Source organism: Notechis scutatus, chromosome 3, assembly GCF_049901735.1.
Source record: "Notechis scutatus isolate UNSWTSFEM ecotype Mainland chromosome 3, rNotScu1.2, whole genome shotgun sequence".
Classification (NCBI taxonomy): Eukaryota; Metazoa; Chordata; class Lepidosauria; order Squamata; family Elapidae; genus Notechis; species Notechis scutatus.
The window spans coordinates 86,087,316-86,111,152 of record NC_142011.1 but is presented as its reverse complement, the minus strand read 5'-3'; the positions used below and the strand labels follow the sequence as shown (position 1 = coordinate 86,111,152).

General features: G+C 34.3%; 1 protein-coding gene across 8 annotated transcripts in view; it reads left to right on the top strand.

Annotated features, from left to right (window-relative positions):
* The window catches only part of PTBP2 (polypyrimidine tract binding protein 2), a 178,510-nt gene extending 157,075 nt beyond the window's left edge, over positions 1–21,435 (top strand). For 2 of the 8 annotated variants that reach the window (XM_087960635.1, XM_087960627.1), the window contains 7 exons: positions 5,808–6,003; positions 15,727–15,881; positions 17,311–17,344; positions 17,750–17,842; positions 19,316–19,532; positions 19,634–19,711; positions 19,834–21,435. In XM_087960635.1, the coding sequence (XP_087816761.1) occupies positions 5,808–6,003; positions 15,727–15,881; positions 17,311–17,344; positions 17,750–17,842; positions 19,316–19,532; positions 19,634–19,711; positions 19,834–19,966 (906 nt within the window). In that variant the 3' untranslated portion in view covers positions 19,967–21,435. The remainder of the gene's footprint in view (positions 1–5,807; positions 6,004–15,726; positions 15,882–17,310; positions 17,345–17,749; positions 17,843–19,315; positions 19,533–19,633; positions 19,712–19,833) is intronic. The other 6 variants (XM_087960630.1, XM_087960633.1, XM_087960631.1 and 3 more) reach the window with 3 other exon arrangements.
* The last annotated feature ends 2,402 nt before the right edge of the window (positions 21,436–23,837 follow it).

The window sequence follows — 23,837 nt, the reverse complement described above, 5'->3', positions numbered from 1 at the left end:
TTACTGCTATTGAGCCTGGTTTCACCCAGTCTGTATGTGTACTTTTGGTTTTTCTTGCCAAAGTATAGGACTTTACTTTTCTCTACATTGAATTTCATTTTGTTAGATACCGCCCAGTGTTCTAGTCTGTTAAGATCCATCTGGATCTTGAGCCTATCTTCTTGGGTGTTAGCTATTCCTGCCAGCTTAGTATCATCTGCAAATTTGGTAAGTTCCCCTTCTATTCTCTCATCTAAGTTGTTACTGGACTTAATTCTTACAAACAGAGAAGAAGTGATAGAGGGAGTTGAAACTGCAGGAACCTTGGGTGAGAGTGACCATGTCATACTAGAATTCAACATAACACAAACACAAGCAACAGAACATAATGACACCAGAGTCTTGGATTTTAAAAGAGCTGATTTTAATAAACTCAGAGAGACCTTGGAAAAGATTCCATGGATGAAAATTCTAAAGGGGAAAACAACTCAAGAATCTTGGGAAACTCTGAAAAGTACAATCATAGAAGCCCAGACCAGCACAATACCACTGTCCTGAATGAGTGGTATTTTGACCAGTCCCTAAAGCTCCATCCATCCCAGCATCCCACAATTATTTGATTATGATCTGAATGCTTGGCAACTCACAATTAAGACAGTCGCAGCATGCCATGTTTATGCAATCGCCATTCATAACCTCCTCCACTTGATGTCACAGTTTACAACCTGCATTACTTAGTGATGGAAATTCCACTCCCAATTACTATTGTTAACCAGGGACTACTTGATTTCCAATATTGTATACTTTGCTTTTCTGTAATCCTGTAGCCCTCTTGGCATGGGCCATGGCTCCCGTTGTATATTTTTCATTTGTGGCCTGCTTAAAATGCCCTAGGGCCAGGGGTGGGATGCTACCAGTTCAGTCCGGTTCTATAGAACCGGTAGCTTAGAAGAGCAGCAGACACCCAACCGGCTGTTTGGCCCAGCCACCCGCCTGGGCTCTTGGCTGTCCTTTATTTCCTGCTTTTTCAACCTCAGCTGCTTTGTGCGGCACAGCTGAGGTTGAAAAAGCAGGAAAGGAGTTTAAAACGCTGTGCACCCGTGCACAGCATTTGTCAGCTGTCCGGGCGGCACAGCTGGGGTTTTTGGGAAATGGTCTACACATGCACGCAAAACGCACTCTTACCAGGGGTGGGATTCTACCTGCCAAAGAACTGGCAAATCGCACCACTGACTGGCCCCATCCCCTGACTCCTTACCTGGCATGCGCGCCATCAAACTTGCCTGCTAAATTGTTATTTTTCCTCCCCCCCCACCCAACCATCAGCAGTTCTGCTGTGCCGGGAGATTTAGATTAGCTAGAAAGCAGGAAACCATTGGATTTCTTGCTTTCTAGCTAATCTTTAGATCTTAAAATCAGAGCTGAACCTTCCTTAGGACTGAAGCTTCTATTTGTCAGTGCAGACTCAGGTAGCCGATGGCAGATAGAGAGATAGATCTCTGAAAGAATCTGTGATTCTGTGAGCAACTCAATCTGCCTGCCTGCTTTGCCTGCTTTTGGGTAAAAGTTGCTCTTTTTTATAAAAAAAACAATCAATATTTACATACATGGTGTGTTGTAAGTTAATTTTGTGAGTTTGCTTGCTAGCAAATTTTATGTGACAGACTCAGCTAGCCGATGGCAGAAAGATAGATCTCTGAATGAATCTGTGATTCTATGAACAACTCAATCTGCTTGCCTGCTTTGCCTGATTTTGGGTAAAAGTTGCTCTTTTTTTTAATAAAAAATTCAATATTTACACAAATATTTATAATATTTACATACAAGCCATGCCCAACCAGTCACATGACCACCAAGCCATGCCCAGTCAGCAAGTCATGCCAAGCCAGTCACATGACCACCAAGCCACACCCACAAATTAGGCCACACCCACAGAACCAGTTGTTAAGAAATTTGAATCCCTAGGGCCCCCAGTGGGTCATATGGCCAATGGTTAAGAACCAGTCTAGAATATTGATATCCCTGTTAGCCCATGAATATAAAAAGTGGAGGATTTTCAAGCTGGAGCTATCTCAGAATGGAATAATATTATGGTTGGTTGCCTATTCAGCCAGATGTTTAGACTGGATGGATATCTGGGTTGTATGTTGTGCAGACCTGCTTTAATAGATCTATGAAAATCTGTAAAGATCAGAGATTTATCTGTGATTTTGATTTTCTTAAATAATCTTAGATTAATTATGATTAATTATGCTAAAGAAAACATGCTTGTAACTAAGTCATATTCTTTATATCACATTATTATTGATAGAAATGCAGTGCAGTTGTGAAATTGATGACCTAGGAGCAGGGAAACCCAGTCTAACTTTCACAGTGCGCACACACTGCATGTATGTGTTTGGGGCAAGGGGAAGAGATCCGCCTAGGAAACAATCAGACAAGAGAGGCAGGAGGTCCCAGTGGCTTAATGGTCAGAGGAAGTAATTTAAGAAGGACCCTTTTAAGAAGTTAAGAATGGCGGTGGAAAATGTGTACTTTCAGACTTGACACTTTCTGTTAGTGTAGCTTTATAATAAAGTAGAATTAGCTCATCTAGTTGCATTTTCTGTCTGATTTATCTGGGAGAGCTAACTGATACTCACTCTTTCCCAGACTAATTTTGAATATTTATTTATGACAGTTGCAGTGTCCCAGGGTCATGTGATCATCTTTTGCAACTTTCTGATAAGCAGTCAATGGGGAAGCCAAATTCACTTAACGACCATGTTACTAACTTAAAAATTACAGTGATTTACTTAACATTTGTGGAAGAAAGATTTTAAAATGTGTGAAAACTCACCTGTCTCACTTATCAACAGAAATGTTGGGCTTAACTGTGGTTGTAAGTCGAGGACTACCAGTATGAGTGTAATAAGGTTGAATACTTTATAATTTATTTTGGATCTAGAAATATGTAATCCAGGATATATTTTTAATTATTGCTGATTAAATGTTCTGACAACTGTATTCATTTTTAATTACTCTAGGCCTACCAAAGACTATCCAGGTATTTTATATGGGCATTCATACTTTCTTCTATTCTAATGGTGGATTAGTTAATGGCTAAAATTTTAATCAAATTTTAGATCATCTATAAGGTTGTCATGCTACTCCAACTAAGCATAATTCTTGTACGTGGAAAATATTACAAGCTTGTTTATAAAGTTTAATTGGATAAATTATTATGACTTTAAATCCCTCATAATAAAAATATCATTTTTGCTCATTTTTGACCTGTTTTCGTGTCTTGACCTTTAGTTCATTTGTTAGATAATTGCAGTATAGTTTCTGTTGTAAGATACAATCAAGTTCTAATAACATTAACAATTAACTCCTAAGGGGGGAAAAAAGTGTGATTCATCTAAAATAATATTTAAATACACCAGGATTAAAAGAAATTTATAAAACAGATGAAACAAGGCTTCAGATATCTTTTTACTATTGTTCTTTGCAAAATTCTGAGGGTTGTCAGGGCTGCTGTCCCAGAAATAGGTAGTAGGTAGTCTCTACTTGGGAAGCTACCAGTAGGTCTTAGGGATCAGTTGGGATTGCTGTTGTTGTCCAACCTCCCTACTGTTTTTCTGCCTGTGCTGCTTGATGCATTCTCTGGGTTGCCATCTGCAGTCTCCAGGCTTATGGCCATAGGGATTTCAACATATCTTCCCTGGGTACGGATTCAAAGACATTTTTTAACCAGCAACTTAATTTATAGCAGGCTTGACTCATTGGGGTAAGATGCAGAGGTGTCACATAGTAGACCTGGTTTTTGCTTGGAGTGGTGGTGATATGATTTGGAATTGTAGGACATCACGACCAAGGACGGATCTACATCTTTCTTAATGAAGACCATACAACCCCAAATTCAGCTACTCTGATATTATCCATTTATTTATATCCATAAATGGCTAAATTTATTTTTTGGTTCTGATATATTAAAATAACTGTTATTTTCTGAATATTTGGGATAGTGTAGAATACCAATTTACATTGTTTCTCTGGCATTTTTATTTCTACGTACCATCTGACCTTTCAAAAGTTTAAATTGTCTTCAAGCATTCTGAATTGATTATTCTTTTTATCTATAGTTTTCCATTTCCAATTCTAAGAAGCTGGTTAGATTTTAAAATGTGTTTAATTTAATAATACCAAAGTCATTGTTCAACAAAAATACTCGTTTTGCACCAGATGCTAAACAATTCAAAATAAATTCTTCATTGCTTTGCTTTATCTTTAGGAGCTTCCCTGTCATTCCAAGACATCTTAATTTGATATCTCTAAAAATACTATGCATCATTTGAAACCAGAAAATTTATCTATCTAATAAATGGAGCGTAGCTGAAGTCACCTATTATTACTATAGTTGCTCCCGTTTCAGTTGCTTTTCAAGATCAAAATATGTATATTCCCACAATATTACTTTGGGGTTAGTCATATATATTTTGATCTTAAAAGGCAATATTTTTTATCAGTCAAAGAATGCAGCAATATGTGTTATTAGGGCAGAGATTGTGATATCTTATAATAATATATTGTAATATAGTAGTGAATTCACTAGTAAACCAAACTGTTGGTAAATATTTTTTTCTTGTTAGCTTGTATTTTAATTTTTAAGTGTCTTTAAGATTAAGATCATTTGTTAGAAAAAATAAAGATGAAAATAAAGTAATTAAAATATATGTTGAACTTAGCTTTAGGGAATCTTAATGGACTGCTACATTCCATGTCTTTAACTGCCATTTTAGGAGTTATGGTTTTTTCTATTTGTTAAGGGATGGGAATCTATTGCTAGGTTTTATAAAAATATATTTATAAAATACAAAATGTTTTATAGTTATAGTGTACAAAATGTTTTATAGTTTTAATTTTCTTAAACTACAGTATAGTGACAACTATAGGATAATATGGAATTTAACTTGTGTGTTGTCTTATTTTCTCCTTTTGGGGCAAATGATAAGATATCTATCCATCTATCTGTTACAATAAAATTACATTCCCAGCCAGTCTTTTTTGGTATTTATAAATTTGGTAGTAATAGAAAAGAAGAGAATCTATCATGAGCGGTAGCAGCTCCTGTGATATTCTCTGTTTTTATTTGGGTTCTGAAACTGCTCCAACTATTTGGTTATTCTATCCTGATTTCCTAAACTTCTAACAATAAGTCTGTAAAATGTTATGGGTAAGGTAGTTACATCAGTAGATCTGTATAAATAATTTATAATTTATTTTCAGATAGTTAACGTGTTTTAATCTTGTTTTTAGCCAGCTCCAAGTGGCGAGATTGCTAGAAATACTGAAGCACATATTTCTTTCTTTAGTAGCAATTAACTTTGCTTCTGTCTACTTATCCTAGAAACCAAGTTGGCTCCTCATGAAATCTTTCATTCTAACTTCTACCAAACATTTAAAAATGACATTGGAATTTACCATGTATTGTTTGATGTCTCTGGAAAATGAGAGTAAAATAATTATTAAGATAGTCTTTTATACTAAATTGGGAGGAAAAGGTATTAAAAGAGGATGTGGAAAAATTCCACGAGAACAAACTCTAGTAACACCATATAATGCAGATTGGAAAAAGAATTGCTGAAAACAGTCTGGTAAAGCTGCAATTATACCAGTTGGAACTTCAAATCACAAGAGCAAATGTCACTTGCCAGTTTGGAGGCAAAGACAGCAAGGTCTAGTTGATACAAACATGTTTAAATATTTTGAGATTAATTTCAGTGGATGTTTAATTTTCTTTTATAAATTTTGCTGTATCATCTTATTCCATATTTCTGATTTTCCAGGCATTAGATGGTCAGAATATTTATAATGCTTGCTGTACCTTACGGATTGATTTTTCCAAATTGGTCAACTTGAATGTAAAGTATAATAATGATAAAAGTAGAGATTACACTCGTCCTGACCTTCCATCTGGTGATGGTCAACCAGCTTTGGATCCAGCAATTGCTGCTGCATTTGCAAAGGAGACTTCACTTCTAGGTATGATTTTGTTTGTTCCTCTTCTTAGTTGTTTGTATTGTATATACAGTAGTGCTTTATAAGCTAGATGCCATTTGTGGTTTATGTACACACACATACACACAAACACATGAATGAGCTTATTGAATAAATTGGTTCCTAAGAATAACATTATTTGATTACTGTTCTCACCGCTTTTTCTTTTCTTTCTTAAGCAATTACTTATTTATATCATTTCAAGTCTTTTCAATCTGAGTACCTGCTTCTGATATTCAGGTAATAAGTTTCCCATTTTGGAAGGTAGTTTTATTAATATTGCATTAATTTAATGCATCATACAAATCCGTTGAAATGAATGTTAATACATATCCTATTCTACATGGTCCCTTGTATTTTCATTGACCAATCTATGTATGATTTTAAAAATATAGGATAAAATAAGTACTCACTTTTGAATTAAATTATCTAATTTACTGAAAATCAAAACGAGTAATACTAAAGACAGCTTTTCTTAGAAAAGAAAGTATTCTAGATTTCCTTCTTCCTTAATTCTTGATAGATTAGTGAAACAGGCTGAAAATGAAATTTGAAAAGCATTAATATTCTGCAGTAGTTTTGTTTAAAAATGCACATGTTTTAGTAGTACCTAATTTACATTAATATTTGTTGGGGAGTGGATTGTAGAGTCTAAACCAGCAATATCAGTGATCAATCATGATATAATTCCTAAATCATGAATCATAGCATTAGGAATTACAAATTCCTAAATCATACAAATGCTCCATTCTACATTTGTCATGTTCCACCCCCAAAATGATACATCATGTTTTAGAAAATACAGTATTCAGACAAATTGAATGCATCTAGAGAAGGGCAGCAAGCATGTGTGAATAGGGAATCACAAACTAAATTTTATAAGAAACGATGAAGGGAACTGAAAACCTCCAGCTTTAAGAAAAGAATACTAAGATGGAATATAATAGCACTCGTTAAGAATTTGAAGGGATGTCACATAGAAGACAACCACCGCCTGTTGTCTGTCATTCCACAGTATAGTACATAGCAAAGCAAATTCTAATTGCATGTTAAGAAAAATATCCTGGGAGTAAGAATAATTCGACAAAGAGTCAGTTATTTAGAGAGATAATAGGCTGTCTTTTTGTGGTTGTGTTCAAGTGGTAGCATAGCCATATATTAAAAACTTATTCATTTTAATTCCTGCACTCAATGAAAGGTTTAATTCAATAGTCTAAATTGTCATTTTCAATTCAGAATCTCTGATCTATATAATAAAATCATATTATCGCAGTGATATAATCCAGAGATGATACAGATGATGCTGTATTGCTGACGTAGGGCATATCAACGGAGATAGTACACATTCTGAATGAGGAACTACGTACATCAATAAATAATATTAGCAATTTTATGGTAAATTATATCAAAGGTTTTATATTGGGGATCAAAAAGGTCTTACAGACCTTGCAACTATTTTAGAGCATGCAAGTGAAAATAAAAATTTAAGTTCACTCTGACTCTTATCAAATTAGCAAACAAATTTTAGGCTCTCCAGTTAAATATTGGCATAACAAATCTAATAGAATAGATTATTTTCAGTTGATGTGATATAGGGCAAATTCATTGGTCACAAAAATAAAGAAAAAAAATCTTAGTGCTTCCTTTCCTTTTCCTTTCTGTCCTTTGAAACTGTTGTTCCTGGCATTGATGACATAACCATTTGGGGGAAAAAAGTTTTCATTCTAAAGATGTATATCATTTACTGATATGAACAGGGCCTTATATAATTGAACAGATTATTCCAGCAGAAATCGTTTCCAGTCCAGCAGTCTGAAGAAATGTGAAAGATTTATGTGGGAGACCTAAGTACCTTTAAGTATAAGCTTCTTGTCTAGCTTATAATTAAAACTATTAAATAAAAAGAATAAAAATTAACACTAGATAGTTATATCAACTATTAAACATACTGAAATGGCTGGTGCGATTTTCTCCTACAATTTTAACAGAATTTATCAGGTAAGTTTCTGTTGAGATGGGACTCCAGATATAAGATGTCATAATGAAAAAGCTTTCTGTCTGATCAACAACCACAGAACATCGTAATAGAAAGTAATAACATTTGTACAGGACTGTGTGTAATTTGACAATTCCTTCAGGTAGTTAAGCAAATGCTTCAGGTACCATGACAGCACTTCAAAATGAATTTGCAATCAGCCAGTTCTAGTCTTGCATTGTTGACTAGACTGCTTTTTGTATTATTGTTTTCCAAAAAGATTTTGAAGTTTTGTGTTCCTGCAAGAGATGAGAGCTATTACTTGTTTCCCTCTTCCTTTTGCTTCTCTGTCAGTTGTATATATGGTTGGGATAGGAGAATCTCATTGCTTACAATCATTCAAATTCGGTCAGTATCTTCACTGGAGCAGTAAATTGTATTGTCAAAAGGCAATTAAATATACTTTTTGCTTTGTGCTGATAAATATTGCTTCAAGGGAAAACACAGTAAACTGTGAGTATGGCTATAGGTTATTCTGCATGAAATATAATTATATTTATTGCATTTATTTGTCAAAACCTGTTTAATATAAAAGCAAAAATGGTCTTTTGATGAGTATGTCAGTATACATGAGTCCTGTACATTGATCTTTCCAACCACCTGAGATTTGGCATTAATGATACTGAAGTAAATAAAGAAATGGTTAGAGGCTGTGTTATCCATATCTGCTGTTTTCTAATATAAAATTTGGGGCCAAAACAAAAGCATCACTGTCCTTGCAGAACTTAATTTTTTGAGAGTTGTAATGCATGTAAGGTGTATGTAGCTCATACTATTTCTGGTTTTCAGTTTAAAACTAAATGTTACCCCATGGTCTTTGTTCATGTATATTTCTATGATCTGTTCTTTCATTTACTGTAAATTGGATACAATTTCAATATGCTTTAATGTTTTTGTAGGGAAAAAAATCTCTTCAACAAATAGAAAAGCTTTCTGATGTTTTGTTAGGAAGAGTTCTTGATTCCTTTACTGACGTACATTTTGTACTTTATGGAAGAAAATTGCATGGAGGAAAACTGACTGTGTGAAACTGTACTACTTCTCTGCTTGTAACTTAAGAGCAATAACAATTTGATAGTGCCGTAATTTAGTCTTGAGGGGAAAAGGTGTTTAAAAGTTTGCACATTCAGAACTAAACGTAAAATCTTTGCAAGGTGCATTTGGATACTTTTATCACTAGAAATCCCCATTTGTATGGAAATAAATAAGCTTCTTCTGGTCAAACTGTTATAAGAATCCATATAATGCAGGTAATATTTAGTTGAGAAAAAGAATACTATTGAATCTGCCTGAATCAGTGATTTGGAAATTATAAATGTAGGACAAGAATATATTTTCCATTAGGACTATAGAATTAGAGGATAAATAAGCATTTGATCTATTAGTGTAGACAAATAAATTATGCCATTTTTCTGATGAGTTGAGATTCTTCTGTGTAATTAGGCAAAAGAAATTCACATGGCTTAGTAATAAAAAATTAGAGAGATAGTAAAAGTCATTTAACAATTGACATTTATTTCCACAGGAGGATAGAACTGTACCATTAGGGGTTGAATTACAAAAGTAGCTAAAGATTATAGTCTTGAACAAGTAACAAAAAACTCATTAATTATCACTTAACCAGCTATTTTAATAACGCCTCCTTCCCAATACATTCAACATCGACTATATGCAATTGTTGCCACAATTTTTCATGACACTTTATGACCTATTAGGTTTTAAATTTGTTAATCTGTTTTCTTCAATGACGTTTATTATCTAAGTCTCTGCTGAAATCTGCCCAAGATCCTATTTAGAGATAGAAGGGCATTCTGAAGAAGCTTAACCCTCCCGTCTAATTTTGGAGATGGGATTGTTTTATGTTAATCTAGTAAATTGCTATGTGGACTTGAGCTGGAAAAGTTCTGTTGCAGGACCAGAGCTTTTGTTGATGTGGGTTTAGATTTAGGTGAGGATAGATAACAAAACCCACCCCCAGAAACAGTGATAACTTAAGGTCAGCATGTTCTCGCTTCATAAATACTGTCTGTATGTAAGTGAGCCAATACAATGTGCAGAAAGCAGAGAGCCTGCCCATAAATTGGGGCAGGGACAGAAACTTTTTTCATCACTTTATATGCTTTGAACTACAGGCAGTCCTCGACTTACGACCACAATTGAGCCCAACATTTCTTTTGCTAAGTGAAATAGTTGTTCAGTGAATTTTGCCCCATTATATTACATTTCTTGCCACAGTTGTTAAGTGAACCACTGCAGTTGTTAAGTTAGTAACGTGCTTGTTAAGTGAATCTGGCATCCCCATTGACTTTGCTTGTCAGAAGATCGCAACAAAAGGTGGTCACATGACCCCAAGACACTGCAACTATCATAAATATGAATCAGTTGCCAAGCATCTGGATTTTTATTACATGGCCATGGAGATGCTCTAACAGTCATAAGTGTTAAAAACAGTCATAAGTCACTTGTTTCAGTGCTGTTGTAATTTCAAATGGTCACTAAATGAACTGTTGTAAGTCGAAAACTATCTGTAATGTCTATGAAACAACAAACTGAATCTCAAGTTTTTAGGACAGAAAGTTAAGAGTCTCCAGTATATAATCCCTAGGAGTCACATACCTACTGAATATATTTACTAAAAAGGAAATTTGGTATTTTTGCCCTGTGGAAATCCCAGTCAACTTAATATTACGTTAAGCTGATGAAGAAGAGTCTTTGCTTTACACATGAGATCATTTAGCTTTTAAGATTAGTATCCACTAGTGTGCCCAAAAGCAAAAAGGGAACAGGGATATTTAGGTAGATATTACTAATTTCTTAATGAATTCCTAACATAATATCTTTAGCAAGAAAACATTGACATTGTTAGCTTCCTCATGTTTTCCAGAATATACAAAATAGTGATCTCCTAAGTATAGCCATGTTTCAATAATAGGTAAAGTTGTTAACTCTCATTTTGAATAGAAAAGTATTTTATTGATCAAGTGTTGCATGCAGAAAGTGAATTCCATTATCTGTTTCTTGACAGAGAGGAAGGACTGGTTATTATGGCACTGCAGTGTTAAAGTTTTTATATCACCTTTTCCCCAAAGAATTTTCCAGCAGTTACACAAGTGGCATTTGAGGGAGCTAGCTTTCATTCAGGTTTAGTTGGATTGCTGAAAGAAATGTTCTATAAAGACAAAGCCCCAAATCAGGTGGTATCGTTTTAGAATTGTCATATGCTTGTGAGGAAGAAAAATAACAATCCTATTTCTAGTTAACAATGAATCCATATTTCATTAAAGCTAGTTGCTTGTCAAATGTGCTGCTATGAGTAAAAGTGTAGAGGTCTCATTGTAGTATCTCTTCTAATACTTTAAGCAGGGGTGGGATTTAAATTTTTAACAACCGGTTCTGTGGGTGTGACTTAGGTGGTGGGCGTGGCTTGGTGGTCATATGACTGGGTGGACATGGCTTGTTGGTCATGTTATTGGCTGGGTGTGGCCAACTCAATATCACTCACATCGAGGCATGCATCTCATCGCCTGGCCTCTCATGACTGTGGGGATGCTGCAACAGTCGTAAGTGTGAAAAAGGGTCATAAGTCACTTTTTTCAGTGCCATTGTAACTTTGAATGGTCACTCCACACAAGCAAAGTACCAGCAAAGGAGGGGGGGGGAAACTCCAGAAACATTCCTGAGACAGGAAGTCTAGTCCTGCCAAGAATGTAATATGGGTTAACGGAGAGGCAGTTTCTGTAAGCAACACCAGAATGTTTCCTTCCTGCCTCCTTACAGGATTAGGCCAGTAATTCTAACAACTGGTTCTCCGAACTGCTTAGAATGTTAACAACCGGTTCTTGTGAATAGGTGTGAACTGGTAGAATCCCACCCCTGACTTTAAGTCTATGAAATAAGGAGTTTGGAAACCTTCTGTTCACAGTTTTTATATTATTGCTTCTGACCAATGTGAAGATTTTGCTTGCATTCTTGAGCTTTTTTCAGGTGTAATATGATTTTAGCATCTTTTTTCAACAGGTCTACTCTTGGATCATTTTCTACCCTTACAGTATCCTCACTGAAGAATTATGTGAACATTTGTTACTTCTTTCTTCATCCCATTTGATCTCCAAGTATTGGAGTTTAATGTTTGTATTACTTGTCAAAATGGCATTTTTGAAATAGGGTTTTTTGTTAGGTTAACTTACTTTTGTTTACTTTAGTCTGAACCAGAGTTATTTATAGGATGCAATAGACCAGCTTTGCAAATGTATATATTCCCAAGAAACACGGCCCAGACAGTTTCATCATTCATCCTAGAGACTGCTTACTTATTCCATGAACTTTCTGAAAATACAATGATATATAATAGATGTCCAAGAGAAATTACAGATTTTATTGAGTGTTCAACAATGACATTTTGATATATTTACTTTATTTTTATTCTTTCATCCAAGCATTATATCTAAAATCATGGTAGGCTACTGAATCTCATATTGTTCACTGACCAAAGCAAGAACCTGGGCTATGTTGTGATCATGACATATTTAATAAAGACAGTAATATGTCACTGGATTTTAGTATTCTGTATCAGTGAAGGACTTGTGTAATTTGTTACATGTAAACCTCTGATTCAATATTTATCTTGTATTATTAGTTGAATAACTATTTCTGCAATTATAGTCTTGGACCTCCAATCACTGAATTATATGGCCCATTTAATAGTATGTAAATCTGCTATGGATAGATGGATCAATCAATTGATGGATGGGGAGGGAGGGAAAGGGAGGGGGAGAGAGATGGATTTATAAAGAAATGTTGCTTATGAATCTACCAATGTTCAGAAATTCTATTATGATTCCAAAATTCATTAATTATGGATTCTTTCTGATCTTTATACTAAGTGTGCATATTTCCTTTTTGTTTTTGTGCATAGTCTTTCAGCAGTAATCATATGTAAGGATAGCTTTCCATGGCTCTTTTCTAATTGCCTGTCCATTAATCCCAGCGAGAAGAAAAATCTGATGGTCAAATACTAAGTTTTTAAAATTCTTTGCATCATTATGTATATTTGAACCCAAAATGTTGTGGCTTTTTTTACAAGTCCACCACACGTGATATAATGACCTTTTGTGTTATCCACATTTCCAGTATAATTTTGAACTACCTTTATATATTCTACATAATTTTCCTGAAGTCATGTACCAGTCATTCAATAAACTGATCTTTACTTTGTTAAGACAAATACTGTATGACAAAAAGTAGATTTTATACCTTTTAACCACATATTTTCCCACAGTTTATCAATACGCTATGTCCAAAGTTCTTTATCATGCACTCTTTCACATATTCTTTTGTTTTACAGTTGAATAAAAGTTTATAAATTTTAGCAATTACATGTTCATCTTTTTACAGAATTTAACTACAAATTCTGCCTTCTGTTTATTAGTTCCAAATGCCATATCTACCTTAAATCTTTCTCTTAATTGTACATACAAAAACCATAGAAAACTAAATCCCTGTACAGGTATCTCTTCTTTTAATTAATCTTATATTCTCCATGCTCTTGTTAGCCTCTTTGCTGTTCTTTTTTTCTCCTAAAAAAATGCTTCTTGTGCTGAGATCCCTGAAGACATTTTTGGGCACAGTCTGGATTTATATCTATTCCACATTCTCTGTGTGGTGGTTCTAATATATTCTTAAGATCTACATTAACCTTAAGTTTATCATACCATAAAAGAATCCCATGCCATCCAAATCTCAGATTGTGCTCTTCTAATTTTAAAATTATCTTATATCTCAGGAGAACTTACTCTCATCCAAATCAAATAGCACGTTGCAAAATACAAACTCAAGTTAGGCAATTCCACTCCTTGTTCCTTTGCATCTGTGCTGCCCCATTCCACACATACACAGCAAGAGTTCTATAAAGGTGTTTATTCAAGCCCCCGTCCCTCAAACAGGTCCTCAGAAAGCATCCACGATGTGCAGGTTCGGATTCCAAACTCAGCATGGCAAGAGTCACTGGGTAAACAGAGTCCATCTGTTTACACATAAAGTCCAGCAAAACAATCCACAAGTCAGATGGGTCAGGATACATGGCACGAACACACAAGGCATGGAACTGGGCAAATTGCTGCAGCAGCACTCAAGTCCTTGTGGTGAGATTAAGTAGGCGACAGTAGTACGGGCGGCCCTTCATGAGGAGCAAGGTTGCCTCCTCACAAGTAATCTAGCTGACTGGCATTGTACCTGTTTCCTTTCTGCCCTACATATCCTTGGATCAGAAGGAAGTGTGTACTCCTCCTCATTGCTAATGGGTGGCACCTGCTCCTGGTCCTCACCTGGAGTCTCCTGGCCATCTCGCTTCCTCACCTGGAGCCTCCTGGCCATCTCGCTGGCTCGCTTAGCCCCAGCCCGTTGCTCATCCGATCCACCCAGCTGAGGTTTCTCCATCAGGCTAGCACTCTCCAAGCCCTGATCCGGACCATCACTGAGTTCCATGTTGTCCTCTGCTGACTCAAATTCATCCTCCCTCTCCAAACTCGTGTCTGGAGATGGGTCCAGGGGCCGATCCATGTCAGCATCTTGGAGTATTTTATATTTAACTTTTGTTTTTGTTTTTTTCCATTGCCATACAAACTTGGATAGATCTTTCTGCCATTGCTAAAATGATAAGATGTCAGAATATATAGTTTTTGAAACAAAAACATCACTCTTGGCAAAGGATTCATCTTTATAACAGGAATTTTATAAACCAAAATTACAAAAATGATAATTGTAATGTTATCTTATTAAAAATATCTTAGCATCCATATGGAAGCTTGTATCATAATTTGAGGAAGAAGGTGTTGCTTTTAAATTGGGAGAGGGAGTAGGCTATGGTACTCCATCTAGTAATACTCATTAGTGCACCTAGTCCATTATCATCAGACAATGATATTTGCATGTAGTTTTTTCACTCAATACCAAAGGATACGCAGCACAGGGACATTTTTATGTTAATCTCTGAAATATTGAATCATGGTTTTACAAGGCAGTAATACAGATTGATTTCATACTTAGGACAGATAATTGTGAATAAACTATTCTGGAGAAATATTGTCATGGCATATGGTTTGCAACCCTTAGATAGAAGGTTTTTCTTTAGAAGGCATTGTGCCAGGGTGATTGTGTCCATTGCAGAGTTTGATGCTTATATGCTGTGTGCTTTCTATCACTTCTGGTAGCTAATTTGCAGTATATTAGGGGCAGTTTGCAGATTAAAAAAATAACTTTATTAAATTATGAGGAATGGTGAAATACAAAATGTGTACTCCTTTTAGTAAAGTCTTTTCCCTTTGTTACTTTTTTCCTATATAATATATAGGTAAAAATGCTTCAAACCCAAATCGATTAGAGGGGTTTTTTTTCCTCCCCTTTGCTAGAAGGGATTTTTTAAAAAAAAGCCTTAACCCGGAATTTATTGTAAAAGAAATAACATCATTTGCTTCGATTTATATTAGTCAGTTGAAGAGCATGCTGGCTGGATGATTCTGCAAGTTGAAGTCCACACATCTTATAGATGCCAAGGTTGAGAACACTGCGAGAGTCTCTTTATCATAAAGTATTGGTTTCAGCAATGGGAGCATTAATTAGACTATATTAGAGCGACTTGTGTGTGTTTCGTAAAATATGCTTTATTTTAAAATTAGGGCTTCCTGTTGCAGCTGTTCCAGGAGCGCTGAGTCCATTGGGAATTCCAAATGCTGCGGCGGCAGCGGCGGCGGCGGCAGCTGGCCGTGTGGGTATGCCTGGAGTTTCAACTGGTGGCAATACAGTCCTTTTGGTTAGCAATTTAAATGAAGAGGTTAGTGTATCTACTCTCTCTTCAGCATTCTTCTTTTCTTTAATCATGCTTCATTCTTTTTCAAATTCTTATGTACCCTTCTTATTTTGAGCTTGCTTCCATATCTTAAGGTTGACTTTTTATTTATTCATGTTACTTCAGATTGCATTATGGCTGGATTCCAATATATTCTATAGTGTTAAATACTTTTGATTTTGGAGGTAGCTATCCCTTTTAAAATAACACTTTCCTACTTGGCTACCTATTTAAAAAAAACTAGAAGAGTAAACACTGCATGTTCTGGATATTTTTTAGCTTATTTTTGTAACTGTTAGTGTGCTTCATTTTGAAATATAGAGTTTAATAAAACTGCTATTTTGCTGTTATAATTTTTCCTTTGCTTATTCATTTCATGCTTATACATCTCTGCTCTTTTTGTTGTATTAATGTATGTGAACAACTCTAACAAATTTTTCTTTGAAGGTTCCTCCCAACGATCTTGATGCAGCACTTCAATCTCTCTTAGTAATTTTTCTTTTCTTTTGCAGTTGCTATTCATTTTGTCTCCTTTTTAGAAAACCTTTGTTTTATTATTTCCTTAACTCTGAAGTCTGAGTTACTTTTAGTTTTGCATTTTATTGCCTTGGATCTTTACTTTGACTTGCTGTGGAAGCTGGTATGAAATGTGGGATAGTTTGTATCGGTTTGTCTACTTTGACTATGTGTTCCATTTGACTGGCCTCTGTTTTAATATTGAACCATTATACTTCTCTCATTTTTGTCATTCACAGTCTTGCGTGTTAAAATGCTTGAATCAGAGTGCCATTTGAACGACTTCTCCCTGCATTTCATAACCAGACATGCTTATGCAGTTAAAGTTTAAGAGGATTTTTTTTCTTTTAAGTTTCTATTGCATGTTTTTTCATGTTCTATAGAAATGTAATTTACTGTATGATATGGATGTACTTTACCCATATTTTGTCTTGGGTGACTACATTTTACTCAGTTTTTCTTGTACAATACATAAACCAACCATTTTCTGACCAAATTCCTGCATTTCCTATGTACTGACCTATATTTTATTTTTTTTTGTTCCCCACTTCCTTATTTTTCTTCTGCATTGCTGTTTCCCTTCCCCATTTCATCCTTCTCCCTGTGTGCTCACCTACCCTTTCCCTGTCTCTTCCCAAATTCCCATACCCTCCCTTCCCCTATCCTTTGCATTCCTTGTCTACACCCCTGTCTCCATCCCCTATGTTCATGCTTCTGTGCTTGAACAAAATGTTCCTCGGACCAACTTGCCCCAATTAACCGCCTTGAACCATGATCCATGACCACCTCACCATTCTGCGGGAACCACCCTTCGTTATGGATGATCTGTTCATCTCCGCTCTTCCTCGACTCTTCTCTCTTCTTGTCTTATGCTGCTTGCTCTTCTCTCCTTCTAAAGATGGTTACGCCCCAAAGTCTGTTTACCCTCTTCGGTATGTTATCGTTAGCACTATACTTTTATTATTGATTTAATTATTTGTTTCACCTTAATTCTTATTTATAGCTAGCAGTTTGGCTTAAAGTTGAACAGTAAATCTTTTGCTATTTTTCTTTTGCTATTTTTAAATTCCATAGATGCAAACTTTTCTTTTAATGCATGTGATTTTATTTTGCATGGTCTTTTATTTAAAACCATTCTCATAGCTTTGAGGGTGTATCAAAAATGTCTTCCTTTTTTCAAAATCCACCTATTCAAAATCTTGTTCTTCTTATTCATTTGTGTGAATGCTGGAAGAAGTGAAAGATCTGTCCGAATGTTTCATTGATATTTCAAAGTATTCTATTTAGCTATATTTAAAATACTATTTCTTTTGGGTTACTTTTCTAATCCTAAAAAGGTGTTTATGGGGATGTACAACGAGTGAAGATTTTATACAATAAGAAAGACAGTGCTCTTATACAGATGGCTGATGGGAACCAGTCACAGCTTGGTGAGATTAACATGTTTTTTTTTCTTCCATTTCGTCCTTGGTTTTCAGTGTTTCTTAAAATTATTTAGGAAACTGTTCATATTTTAAGTTTATAAAACCACAGGATTTCTGTAGGGGTGAATAAAGTCTGTAAAGTTGCCTAATATATTCCAAAGATAGATAATTGTTTTCTGAACATGAGGCTATTCAATTGGACAATAATTTACTTCGTGGGTGCAGCTACAGAATTTTTTCTGGATTATTATTTTTTAGTTCTCAACCCTCTGTACCTGTGAGATAATTTATTAATTACAAAGTTGCACCTGTAATGGGTGGGTAGTAAATAACAGAATATTGCAGATTCATGTGCTTTTGCGTTGCATTAAAAATATTTTTATCTTTAAGGAAGGGAATGAAACTAATGAGGGTAATTCATTAACTTGCCTGCTTATGTTAAATATAATCTTATTTATAAGAAGTGGAAGGAGAGTAAATTTTTATATATGTGGCACGTTATATAATTCTTTTAGATCCTGCTCCAACTTACAAAAATGCACCATTGTTTATTGTTTGAATAAAACAAAGTTCTGCTGAAACATATCTTTTTAGATTTGTATCATAAAATTGATCTGCCTAATTATTAGTAGTAATTAAATCATCTGATTTGTATATTAAATAAGCCATTATTTTCCTTTTGCTTTACTGAATACACAGTGATGTGAATGAAACTTAAAAATTAGTTTTAATTTTAAGTAGACATTCATTGAAATTCAATAGTAATTCAACAAAAAGAGTTCTAGACAGCCCTGGAAAATTTGGAATGGAAAATGACAGAGATGTTAACCTTCTTGCCTATAGAGTCTTGCTTATTCAATGCCCTTTCCAAATGGGAAGGTCAGGGTTCTTTATTAATCTTTTTTCAGTACCAGGCATTTTAAGGCATTCCTTTTTTCCAAGGATTTCTATACTATGCTATTCAGATTAGACATCTACTATGCCCCAGAATAGTAAATACTAAATTTATTTTATTTTAGATTTCATGGGCAAACTAGACACATGATAAATAAACAAACAAATAAGACATATGTTAAATAAATTAAATAAATAAATTTAAATATGCTTTATTTCTCATGCTATTTTTTATTCTTTAGATTGTTTTTTCTGTTTTGTTTTTTAAGTTTAGAAAACTCTTTTCTGTAAAACCCCCAGTATTTCAAATAACTTCCAAATTGAGCATATGAAAAAAAAACTACATCTTTTTTCATGTCTTCATTTAATAAAACAAATTGCCATCAGAGGCTTTTTTAAAAACACTATATTAAAAAGTTATATTTTTAAATTGATATAAGGACTGAAGTATTTATTTATTTATTTTATTTATTTTATTTATTTGATTTTTCAAGTTTCATAATGAAGCCATCTTAATGAAAAATAACAGGACAGAAAAATGTATGGCAAGGGTGAAAAGGGTCATGGGACGTCAAGGTTTTTGAGCCATCTCTAATGGGCAGAAAATGTATGGCAATGGCAAGATTATTCGTGTCACTCTTTCCAAACATCAAACAGTTCAGCTACCTCGAGAAGGTCTGGATGACCAAGGATTAACAAAGGATTTTGGCAATTCACCTCTTCATCGTTTCAAGAAGCCTGGTTCAAAAAACTTTCAAAATATTTTTCCCCCATCTGCAACTCTTCATTTATCTAATATTCCGTAAGTCTTGGCTAGCAAATTCCTTGAAAAATTCATGTAAAAGCCAAATGTAGCTTTTAATTCTTTTCTGTCTCTCTTCTCTCTCTTACTTCTTTTTGTAGACCGTCAGTATCGGAAGATGACCTGCGCATGTTGTTTGGTAATACTGGAGGCACTGTGAAAGCATTTAAATTTTTTCAGTAAGCACATTTTCTTTGAAATTTCATTTAAAATGAGGGAGCAGCTGTTTTTGGTAAGAATAGGTTTTATATTAAAACTTTCTTGTATTGTTTTTGTATCTAATTTCATTGCTTTGTTCCAGAAGAGATCACAAGATGGCCCTTCTTCAGATGTCAACAGTAGAAGAAGCTATCCAGGCTTTGATTGATCTGCATAATTACAATCTTGGAGAAAATCATCATCTGAGAGTTTCTTTTTCCAAATCAACCATTTGAAGTGAGATATCAAAATAATAAGGTTGTGTCACATTGTTTAGTGTTGTCATCTATGACTGTTCGGGAAAGCGGGGACCAGAGATGGACATCTGTTTTTCATGCTGTTATCATTCCTTGATTGTTTATGTAAAAAAGAAATGAAAAAGGATTTGCAAGGAAGAAGCAGTGATATTATCTGCTGGTTTTGCATATGTTTATGAAACCATTTTGTTTAAAGGGGATTCTGAGGAAATCCCATAGTTTTTCAACTTAGTTAACATACGTGCCTTAAAGAAGGAAAACTTAGAGTTGCATTTACTAGTTAAAAATTTGGTTGTTTGGGGCACATTATATGGGAATTAATAGGTGCAGTCCAGTGAACGTTAGGCTTGCATTTATTCCATTGAAATCCAAGAATTAGAACATTGATTTCAGGAGGAATTTGTTGCACCTAACTTCTGCAGGATTATGCCAAATATGTATTAGGCAAGAGTGTGTAAAAAGGGTTAAGCTTTTTTTTTCTGTTTGGGATTTATCAGTTTGCCATGAAACATTTTTAAAACAAAATCAGTTGCTCTTTTCGAAGAGAAATGCAGCGTATTATTTTTTTCTCTCAGTAAAAATGGCCTTTGTATTTCAGATTTAGTTTAGTTGAAAATATAGGATTTAGTCAGAACTACAAAGATGCAAAGAGTTAATTTCTTTAAAAGTCTGAAAGTGATTTTTCTGTTTTTTTTTTTGTTAGTTCCTGTGGCTTTTAGCCTCAGTGAAAAAAAGAGTTGTATAAAGTCTTAACCTTTTTGTAAACACACTCTGGGGCGAATCATATAAATGTTGGCACTAAGTAATGTCTTGTTTGTGGCTGAATATTTTTTGTAGATGTTTTTTGAAGTTGACATAACTTACATGCATTTAAATATATATTGCCATTTTTAGTTAGTAATTACAATTTGAAATATGGTTGTGGATTTCTGAGCATGTTCAGACTGGTCTAGCTAGTTCAGGAGTTGGTGCATGTATTTCAAGGATGAAGAAAATGTATTGCAAACTTTTGCAGAAAGATTAATAATTTTTTGGCAGTTTTCTTTATAAAAAAAAACAAAAAACTGACAACCAGGTGGGACCAAAGTTTATGTGCCTTTAGTCTTAATTTACCTTGCATTGTAATATTCAGTTTTAATAAATCTCTTCAAAATATTTTATATCTAGAAATGGATCTGCCTTTACTATAAACATGGCTCAGAATCTACAGGAAAAAATAATTCATTTGGAAACAGTTCCTCTATCAATCTGGGCTGTTTTACTGATTCTGTTCAAATGACCAATACTTTTTGCAATTGATGTATTTAGTTCCAAAAGTCATAGATTATGTTATCTATGTAGAAAAAGGTCATGTATATTTTCTATTAGTTGAGTTTTTACATCTTTAGAAATGTAATATTTCAGTATAGTTTGAAAGCGGCACAATTAAAAATTAATTTTCTAACAAAGTTGGGAGGTTTGATGGTTGTTTAATTTCTTCTTATGTGTACGCTGCTTGCCTCTGTAGCATGCTCAATAAACACTTCTGTAGCTCTGTATTCACCTCTTCTGTCTTTCTCTGCTGCCTTTTCTCTCTTTTCTTCTTTTTTCCCCACTTCCACTGTGCTTTTGAATTCATGTTTATTCTCTGCCAGGGTGGGAAAAGCATAATAATCTGATTTTTTTTAACTTCTGTATATAAAAACCAAATGCTGTGGAAAGAAATAATACTTTGGACAGCATACATACTTTATACATTTGGAAGTTTAACCACTTCACTTATAGAAATGGATATTAAACATTTCCCACCCTGTTATATAATCTTTAGCTTTAAAGACATAACTTTTTATCGTAGCTTGTAAGTTCTATCTTTTTTGTTTTTAAAATAGATTTATGCACTAATTAACTTTTCAGATTTGTCATGCTTCTGCTGCAGTTTCATCTTCCATTTTCTGTGTCTGCTAAAAAAGCCTTTCCACTAATCACAGGTATTACGTGGGTTAAACAAAACTGTCAAATTGCTCAATGGAGGGAGGGGAAAGAGGAGAGAAAAAAACAGACAAACCTTGTCAACTGCTAAATACAACTAAAAGGTGCTGAATATGTTATCCTACTAGTTTTACACTAGTTCAGATTCTAATCATATATCTATCTACAATTATTTTTCCGAGAACTATATTTAACAATTTATTTTAAAGCTTGATTTTTGCCTTTTTATCTGATCTAAATCTCAATATCCAATCATGTGTGATTGGGATGTATAAATTTCACTTGGGTCTAGCTTACAATTTTATACTAAAATGAAACAAATTCATGTTTACATAACAGCATATCAGTGACTTGTTTGAAGCTCTTCAGGAAACTTAAACTAATAATTTAAATTCAAACATTTTAATGAATCATTTTACATGAACTCAAAGACAATATCAAGGACTTTTAAACATAATTATTCCCTAGGTACATGCCAGAACTCATTCACTTGTGTAGGAAGATATAATCCCAATTATTAACTTAACCAGTCTTCATATATGCCTGTGAACAGAATTTGAGGAACCGTGGGGGAGATTACCTTCACCAGAAATGATGCAATATTTGCAGTTAAATATCTGCATTAAAAGTGTTGTGTACTTCAATTTTTTACCTTTCAAAAAAAGATTAGGTGATTTATAATAAAAAGCAGGCATTAATGTAAGCTGTACATGATGTTCAAAGAATGTAGTATAAAAGGCTTCTTTTGTCATTTAACGTATTTGGAAAAGCAGCTCTCTCACATGACAAGATGCTTTGCATTATTCAGTAGACTGGATTGCTTATAGGAGAAAAGACGAGTGGTATACTGCAGAGTCACTTAGCTTTGCAAAATGGATGTGGATGTGGAGTGAACCCATGGCATTCATTCTGCAGTATTCCTATTAGGCACACTCTCTGCAAAAGTGCCCAAGACTGTAAAATCTGGAGATGGATTTCTGAAGTAAAAAGCCTACAGTACATACAATTTCTGTTACCTTCCACTTTTTATTCCTGCTGTTTCAGCAGTTTTACTGGACTGTGTTCTTTTATTTAAAAAAATATAGATTTTAAAATTATATTTATCTTCCTTGAAACATAAAAATAAAATAGATAAGCATCTGAAACTAGGATTTTGGAAATTTAACAGAAGACTTAAATGTGCCAAGAATGCCCCTCTCAGGGAGTTCCTGATTCATCTTGCTAAAAATTTTGCTTTCAGAAGGTTTAAACAAAAAGCATAAGAGAATCAACTCTGGTTTCATTTATTCTAAGCAATAGGAAAAACCCCTAATAAAGGAAATGGAAGTAGCTGGAACAGTTGAAGGAAAATTAAAACTGAATATGGCTCAACATATTATGTAATATATAAGATGATGTGCCCTGAACTGATGGAGTTCCTAAAAAATTACCAATTGCAGTACAAATCACTTCAATGAAGAGGGGGCAAAATGAAGACAGTAGAAAACGTTTAAGGTGTAATAAAAGCTTTGAAATCAAAGGGTGTATAGAAGAAGAAAGGTCAACAAATCATTAAGGGAAAGTGTATACAGGAAGCCAAGAATTATAGAAAATAATGATACAATAGTTACAGTCCAGCAGTTGTCAGTGGATGCCAAGAACAATGGTAACATAACAAAATGTCATCAGAAATGTTTAGAATATAATTAAAAATAGTAAGTATAATAATAAGCCAGTATATCAGTTGCTTGATAAAAACAGTGTAACACTGATAGGTAACAAAGAAAAGCTAGATCTATTGCTTACTAAATTTGCACATGTTACAAAATCGAATGGGGATAGTAAAGCAAAAGTAAAAATGTGTTGGAGATAAGGACTGAATGAGCTTAATAGAGAAAAGGCA